This window comes from Cariama cristata, unplaced genomic scaffold (assembly GCF_000690535.1).
Source record: "Cariama cristata isolate BGI_N322 unplaced genomic scaffold, ASM69053v1 scaffold38291, whole genome shotgun sequence".
Taxonomy (NCBI): domain Eukaryota; kingdom Metazoa; phylum Chordata; class Aves; order Cariamiformes; family Cariamidae; genus Cariama; species Cariama cristata.
The window spans coordinates 17,621-26,162 of NW_009600516.1; the positions used below are offsets into that span (position 1 = coordinate 17,621).

An 8,542-nucleotide genomic window follows, 5' to 3' on the forward strand; every position below is an offset into this window, starting at 1 on the left:
TCCATACTATCATGGAACAGTAAAGGAGTTTTTATGATCTTGGCTGATCTTGAATAAGGCAGCAAAAAGCAGATTACTTCAATTAAGTCTGAACCTGCCAAGCAATGCAGTTCTTTACAAGTGTGATCTCTGGATTTCCTGTTCCTATTTGCTTTCTATCTTCCAAATTTCTACTTCCCCCCACCCCTCAATTTTCAGGAAATGATACTATCTTTACAGAAAACATAACCTAGGGAATGGCAAGGATGTTACTGTATTCTAGGAGCGTGTTCGGGATCAACCTTGTTAAGAGAAATCCAGAGATAGAAGCTGCTTATCTGGGCAAGATGCTTTGGCATCGCTAGCTAGAAGATACCAAAGTAGCATAAATCAAAGCATGAACCCTACAAAAAAAAAAAAAAAAAGGAGGGGGGTTATGATTGTTTGTTTGTTTTTTCCCCTACTGACATGTCAGTACAGTGCTTCCAAAAAAAGCTTCCATCACCAGGTTAAAAGTTAAGGAAACTCCAGGTCTTACCTATCTGTTTTCGTGTTTTATGTTGATAAGGATGTAAGGACTTGTTCTGCCGGAGCAGAGCTTTAGTCTCTGAAGAGTTACATCTCTGCAACAATTGCAAAATGTTTCACAAAAAAAACAACCTAGGGAAGGACAAGATTCTAGCATCTTCAGAAAGTTTCACACATCAAAACAGTTTTTAAATTATCCCTTAGGCAACAATACAAATCTTCAGATTTATTTAAAACACCATGGCAGACACTGACGCAAAGAGTTTTCCATTTGTTTGCTCTTTAATGAACTCCCCACACTGACCACTGTACACCTGATACTGTTGTCAAACACCCGTGACTCCTTTTTTCAGGTGTTCCTAAATTGTGGTTCCCGAGGAGCACTGGCTACACCAAGGATCCAAGTGGAATTCCCACATCAGGGTTACGTACACAGGGGCCTGTTGGGTAATCAAAAGTCAAAGCTCTGGAAGGAAGTGAGCAAGCACAGAGTGAACTACCACGGCTAACACACACACAAGTTACGCTCGTGTCCAGCTGCACATCCAGACCTGTCTCATCTCACGGTGGACTGTCAACACACCTGGGAGGGCCACTGTAACTGCCTGCCTTGGCATCATTCCTACAGCTCTTTTTCTTTCCATTAGGCTAAGAAACATGACACGTGTCTTGCAGCACTTCAGGCGGATGAAGATTTGATACAGGATCAGAAAGGCAGGCCAGAACTCCAGAGTTTTTAGGTCTAGGAACTGCAGCTCCAGATGTGGGGGGTAAACTATCTATTGTGAGCTGCCTTTGAACAGCTGATCCAGAGAAACAAACAAAACCAGAGACCTTTCCTGATTCTATTTTAGGATAAAAATCATTCAGCTACCATTATTGCTGTAAAGTATTTTACTGTTACACTTTCTAGTGAGAGAGCAGTGAACTGTCCAGAGAAAGATCATATCCCAAACTCTGAAGAAAATAATATATTAGTGAATGAACTGTCAAAAAATCATTTATGTAAAAGCATGTTCTATTTACAAAGGTCAAATTGCTTTTTAGGACAAGTAAACCCACTACTGGAAAAAATATACATATAGAAACGCCTCATCTTTCAAATAGACATTTACAAATACTCTGCTTTGCTTAAACTAGTAGAAACATTAAGACATTTGAAATTAAGAGTGCTTTCTGCATGCAGTTAGGATAGAAATTACATTACTGGACTTCAGTGTGTCACTTTTTATCATTGTCAATGACACACTCTTAGGCTCTTCTAAAACACCACAGCCCGGCTATTACCTTAGGATCTCAAAAGGAGGACATGCATCTTAAGTTACTCTTCATTTTGCCATTAAAAAAGGACATCCCGATTGTCTTCTCAGCTGGAGTCTGGTCTTGTCAAACTTGGTGTCCGTTTCCCTTTAGTGTTTTGCTAGGCATGATGATCATTGGCTTGGTATATTTCCAAGTCCTTGGTCAGCACTCTTCCCATTATAAGGCAGAGTTCAGAAATTCAAGGAGTTCTGCACGGTTCCGGTCTCTCTGCAGAACAGAAAAGCAGAGGCAGCGGTTTAACAGATCTGCACTCGGTGGTCCAAGGCTGCATAACGCTGCTTTCTGCGGGGCTTTCACATCGCGGCAAGCTGCACAACAGATGCTACCACATTCACACAGCTGGATATGACCAGCTACCACTTAGGTGTGAGTGCCTGGAGGAAGCGCAAGGCAATGGGTACTCAGGAGAGATGCTACAGGAGACAAGCTGTCCCTGTCACTATTTCATGATACATTTTCTAAGTGGCTCCCTGCAGAGACTCCACTGGGTTGTCATCGTGTAGCTCATAGCCTGCTCAGGAGGGAACTCAAGCAGAACAGATGCAATTTTCTGGTGTCCGAGGCAACTTTTACTGTACACACAGCACATCTTGTGCTTTGGGAAGTATCTTTTTTTTTCTATGCATAAGCAGCAGCTTGCAGCAAAACAGAAAGGGAACCATGAATCTAGATTCTTTCTTTGCAAAAGAGATGGTCCAAACAGTCAAAACACTTGTTTCCAGTGTTTTTAAAAATCACAATTTATGAAACAATTACTGAATCTTAAAATATTGTCAAGAATGTTGTTCAATTCAGCATGCTTGTGACCATGGACACAAATCAAAAAAGAACCAACATCAAATATCTGACATCAAACACTGTAACAAGCAGGTTACTGGGATAAAGCTAGCAAGCATTCAGCATAATTTAACACAAATTTCAGTGCCACAGAAAGAAGATAACCTCTTTTTGATCAGATTTAACTTAGAATGCTCAGGTCTGCTTTGGTAGCTATAGAATGAACTGTTACCGTTGAATCAAAATCCGCCAAACTGAGCATCTCAGCAAAGTAACACTTTTAACACATACTGACTAGTACCAGAAGCCCTCTGCAGATCACTCTAAGGTGTGGAAACCGCTGTAAAGAGTGAACATATTATTTAAGAGCTGAGTCCAAACACTCATAGCAATAGCACAAAATACTATTCGTGATATTTATTTCCCTGGTATCTCAGGAAAAACATGTGACTGCTTTGAGAGAATGCATGAGCATGTGGTCCTAATACTACTGTCGTCTTTTTTTATCCTCTCTAAATAACGGCTAGTCTTGCACATTGTAGAAAAACAGTAAAGCAGCAATTACCACAATTGATCACAAGAGACTGGAAGAAAATGAGGATAATTAAAACCAGTGCAAATTAAGTCAACAGAGAAAGTCACAAATCAGCTAAACATTACAGACTGAAATTCTAAGAACCTGCACAAGCACTCTTTGGTTTATTTACTCACGCCTGAGTATTCCAAGCCCACTCATAACACAAAACCTGCCAAAAGAATGAATTTAAATTTCTCAGATGGCATCATAGCCACATTAAAAGCTACACTCAATTTACAATTCCTAACTGTAAGCTCTACTCTTCTACAAAAGACTACTATTAGAAAAATATTAAAAGAGACAGTATTTTCCCTTAGGGATATATAGACTATGTTAACTCTTACCTCTTTATCCTTCTTAGTCTTCTTTATTCTCATCTTAATTTTCTTTCCAGTTATCATGCTGTAGTTTTCATTCTTCTTTTTGTTTTTAAAGAACTAAAATGAGATAACACATTAGAAAAACATAAGCTTTGTTTTATTTTGTAGTGTTATGAATCTTATATAAAATTACAGACTATAATCTTTTATACTTCCTAACTGTCCAAAACAATAGAGATAGGCTTCTATTTGTTGATGGCAAAACTGGTGGTGTTATAAACATTTTTATGACAGGACAGATTAAGTGCTTAGATGAGAAATATAACGGGACTTCAGACTCATACAAGCATACCTTGGAAAGCTGGACAGGTCCTGTTTTCTCTCTCTTTTTCTTCTTTTCTTTCTTTTTCTTCATTTTGTTCTCTTTTTTCCTTTTCTACAAGTATAAGACATATATCCTTATGCTTACAGACTCACAAGGGCAAAAAAAGGAAATCCACAAGTAGCTCCCAACACCCCGGCTAGTCAAGACGGCCACTACTGCTTGCCCTTACCACTGCTGAAGTACACAGAAAGTAATTCAGCAGGGTTAGCAACCCTTCCGATCTTGAGAAACAGAAATGGTCTGATCCCCTATTCTCTTTCTTTTAATGTAACCCCAATATATAAAAATCACTGGACAGTAGGTCCTAATAAAATTAAAAAGAAAAATTACAACAGCAAGAACCCACTACTCTTTCATTGACTATAAACCGTTTCTTCTGACAAATTCTATAAAGTTATCAAGATTCCCCACTTCTCTTTTCTTCAGAGACTACTCTAAACTCTAGCTGGACCAGCAATGATTGGCAAAAGGAACTTTTAAATTTTTTCTCCTTTAGCATACAGTCAAGTATCAGTTTACCTACTGTAATCCTAAAAGCATGATTCAGATTTACATAGCCACAGACAAAAGCATTACATCTTACATGACATTTAAGGTTATAAAAATATGAAGAACTATTTTCTGTTTGTTAAGTACTTATTTCTCTTTGTAAATTACTACCTTTTTGTTGTGTTTTTCTTTTTTCTTTTTCTTTGATTTAGACTTAGGAGAATCTAAAATTAAACAAAACAAATCCCTGTAAGTTTAGCGTTCTGAAAAAGGCATTTGGATTTACAGCTAAGGCATATAGAAATATAAAACATAAGAAGTAAATGCTTTAATTCAGCTACATATATTAATGCTGGTTGAAACTAACCCTGCGAAAAGCAACACGTTAACTTACTGCCACTTACGGCTCTAACAAGGAAACCAAAAATACCCGATTTACTCAGTGATTACTTATATCAATATAATGTATTAATAGAGACAATACGTCTCTCTTCTTTCTGTTGAGCAGCTGGGCTCAACAAATTGCAAATACCTGTTTTACAGCCAGGGATCCCAACTCTCAAAGGAGGCAACAAAAAGTACTCTTGGGACTGACAAACCACTGAAATTATCACTGTTCAAGGCAAATGAAAAATTTTTCATACTTACTCAGCTCACCTTCCAACTTCAAGGTTTTTAGTAAATTTTGTAAAGCAGAAACTCACAAGTTCTATAAGCCAATCATAGATTTTAAAGATTACACTGTGACTGGTATGTGAGGAAGTCAATTTTGAAGCACCAGCTTTGACTATGGGACTGTAAACCTAGAGAGATTGTGAAATAGTTTACTAGTCTTCCAACGGACTGCCTTCAAGCTATTAGCTCTGCAGTCTCTTTACAATAAATTCCAAGCAAAAGACAACATTGTAGGAATACACTAGAGCACAGCCATACCCAAAAGTTAGAAAAGTCTAAGGTAAAGTTGCCCAAGCAATCTTCTTTTGGCCTCCTAATGACAAACGCAGCACAAGCATGTCAGAAAAAACTAGGAAAATGGTAATTCTATGACCACATTCAGTCTCTTGGTAACAACGGATTGGACTAAGCGCCCACAGGGAACGGTATACCTGGCCTGAGGGCTTTTACAAACGTTTGGCAACATCAGGAAAGGGGTATGTTCAAGAACACTGGGTTTACTTCCAGACTCTGTGGTGAATAGGCACTCGTCCAGTTTTATCCCTTTGCCCACATCTCTTCCAGACTCAGTTTTTATTTCCCACCATCCTAGCCACAGTTCTCGTGGCCACAAACCCTAGAACTCTCCTAGTCTTCTGCACTGACCTGTTGACTTCCTAGGCTCAGCCAGGCCAGCTTTTCCTCCTGTTTACTCTGAATTGCCATCCCTCACCATCTGGCCTCCTCACTGCCTCAATCTGTTTCCATAGCTGGCCACACTGCCTCCCTAGTTCTACCACTGATTTGCCTGCTTGTCTCCTGTTTGAGGGGAACTCTCTTCCCAGCTCCACATAACAAGCTGCATTCCCAGTTTCTATATCGCAACATCTCTCTTCCCACAGCACTGTGTCCTTTCTGCATTCAAGTCAGCTTCATTTTCTCTACAACCTACGTTACCAGCAAGGTTGGAGAACGTGGGTGGGGAACACAACTCAAAAGAGCAGAAGACAGTTTCCCCCAACTCTTCTCTAGTTTTCTCAGCCACTGCCCAGTGTCTAGCAGCCAGAGTTACAGCTGCATTCGCTAAATAAGAAAAGAGAAACACAGATAAAAAAATGCCAGAAGAATCTCCATTTTGCTATCCCAAGGAATGCTAACTCCACTCCTGCTATACCCAACACGTGAGACTGGGGCAAACTTCATCATTCAAGGTCTTTAACTGCAGGCTTGGCAAGCTATTCCACTGTTCTACTGCTAGGATGTATTTTTACTAGATCTAATTCAAATCCCTCCTGTTGCAATCTAAGGTCATTATTCCCTGCTCTGAAAGCCACAGAACGATTTTTCCACTCCCTCTCCACAGCAGCAACTCCCTACACCTATATATCTGTCTTAGCTCAATTACCTCACGTTTTTTCTTCTCTACATGGAATAAATGGGGTTGTTTAAACATATCCTTGTAGAACATTTGCCCTAAATCATCTGCTCTCCCATGAATGGGAAAACTTAGGGAATTTTTAAGCTGTAAAGTTTTAGCAAATCTTTGAGCATGCAGACTGACAACCTCAGCCTAATTCAGAACGTCTTCTTTCCTCAGATCCATGTCTCTTGACATCTCTCCAAAATATGCACCAGCGAGCATGCCAAACATGTTCACACAGCCAGTGTCTGACATGACATTTTAACTCTTTTCAGAACTTTTAGAGTGTATCACATGGGATGAAATTAATTCAAGAAGAAAGGAATATCCCCCTGTCCCATCAAATGTACAAGTTCATAGATTTGAATATTTTCAGAATATATTTATGTCAGATACACTGAATCAAGCCAATAAAGTATGAGAACAAGTAATATTTCCATACAGATGTAAATCTGCTTCAAGAGAAAGAGAACTAAGTCTCTACTAAACTGTGCAATACACGGTCACAAATATGAGGTCGTGTACCAGATAGTGAAGTTTCAGCTGACGCTGATACTAGATTTTTCCATCAGGAGAACTCCAGTTCATATTAGAGTTCTTCCCAATCATAGTAAAAAGAGATAACGTACACTTCAGTGTTTAGCCTGACACATTTTATTAAAAAAATGGCAATTTGGTCATTTACCTCCAGTGAAACCAAATATTTTGATTGATACAGAATATCAAAACCATGCAGTCTTGATATAACCAGCAATACATTCCCCTTGAGGTCACAAGTTATACCCACAGAAAAAATCTGCACTTACTCCCAGATAGTATCTACTCCAAGTCCTCTAAGTAAGCAGTAGCTTAGTATGGAAAGTCTTAATCCTGCAATGCTTGCATACGTGTTCCCATTGAACTTGGTTACTGGTATTAATAAAGTTCGCATGAGTCCTCACAGTTACATGCTTCAAACGTTAAGACTAAACTAAGACTAAATCAAATACCTCAACTCTGGTCTAGATAGAAGGGTGAAGTAGAAAAAGATCTGTATTCATTATACTTTCAAAACACAGAGTCTGAAATATATCCAGCATATTGTTAAAAAGTAACACTTCTCTGAACAGCAGTTTCTGTTTTGAAGTTATTTAAATTAACACAGGAACATTGCATACTGTGTGTAAAGAGGTACCTTAACACGGCAATAGGAAAGGGCTGAGAGAAACACTCCGAACATGCAGTATCGGTATTCCACAAGGTCCCTTTATGGCCATTTAGCCACATTTAAAATAACCTTTAAGGGTTTCCAGGAGCGCTATCAGAACTGGTAAACATCAAGTGTATGCATGGAGGTAGCTTACCTCTGCTACTTGAAGAAGACGACCTTGATGATGAGCGTGATGAAGAGGAAGAAGTGGATGTAGTGCTAGAAGACGATGTGGATGAAATGGATGATGATCTGCTTCTACTGCGTTTTCGCTTCCTTTTCTCTTTTCCTTAGGATAACACAAGGCAACAGTGACAAACATGCTAGTAACTATAGTCTACAAAAATGACTCTTCACAGAACTTAAGCTCAATGAACCCCTGTTTTGAAGGGGTGGTGGCTTTTTTTTCCCTTCTTCCAGTGCACCCTGGTCTATCACCATCAGCAACTGACAATGCTCAAAATCAAGGTCAAACACGGTAACCAAAGTAAAGGAAAACATACACCCCACCATAGCACTGAAACAAATTAGCAATGCCTACCTCGGATTTTCAGGTCTTCTTGTGAAGCTGCACAGAGCGTTCTACTTTTTTCATCCTTCCCGTTATCCATATCTAGTAAGAGTCAAAAGTATATTCAGTAACATCATTTCCAGCAGACTTTAGGGAAAAAAAAAAAAAAAAAGAGCAGCGCAGAAACAGAGGAAACCAGCGAGCACTTCTAAGGGCAGCCCCACCACCTCTCCTATCAAACCGCATCACACTACGCTGAAGTGCGAGCTTAGGCTCTCACCCTCTTGCATCAGGAATCTGATGCCAAACCCCTGTTTCCGTGTCATCGTCGATGAATGTGCCGTCAGCACAGAAGCAGGAATTTTTCCCACAGCAGCTACAGCGCAGGCT

The 8,542-nt window shown here is 39.5% G+C and overlaps 1 protein-coding gene across 1 annotated transcript; it reads right to left on the minus strand.

Moving 5' to 3' along the window:
• Positions 1-1,507: 1,507 nt before the first annotated feature.
• On the minus strand, positions 1,508-8,478 carry LOC104169204 (protein FAM133-like). Its single transcript, XM_009710045.1, has 7 exons — positions 8,433-8,478; positions 8,183-8,254; positions 7,796-7,930; positions 4,550-4,602; positions 3,857-3,940; positions 3,529-3,621; positions 1,508-2,037 (listed from the first exon to the last, which is right to left on the minus strand). The coding sequence occupies exons 1-7, from the start codon at positions 8,476-8,478 to the stop codon at positions 1,987-1,989; spliced, it is 534 nt and encodes a 177-aa protein (XP_009708347.1). The 3' UTR covers positions 1,508-1,986.
• Between the last annotated feature and the right edge of the window lie 64 nt (positions 8,479-8,542).

Coding starts and splice junctions, on each gene's coding strand:
- LOC104169204 (XM_009710045.1), bottom strand. CDS start 8,478: ATGACACGGAAACAGGGGTTTGGCATCAGATTCCTGATGCAAGAGG. Junction 7,931..8,182: donor AGAAGACCTGAAAATCCGAG/GTAGGCATTGCT, acceptor TGTTATCCTAAG/GAAAAGAGAAAAGGAAGCGA. Junction 2,038..3,528: donor AGACTAAGAAGGATAAAGAG/GTAAGAGTTAAC, acceptor TCTGTTCTGCAG/AGAGACCGGAACCGTGCAGA.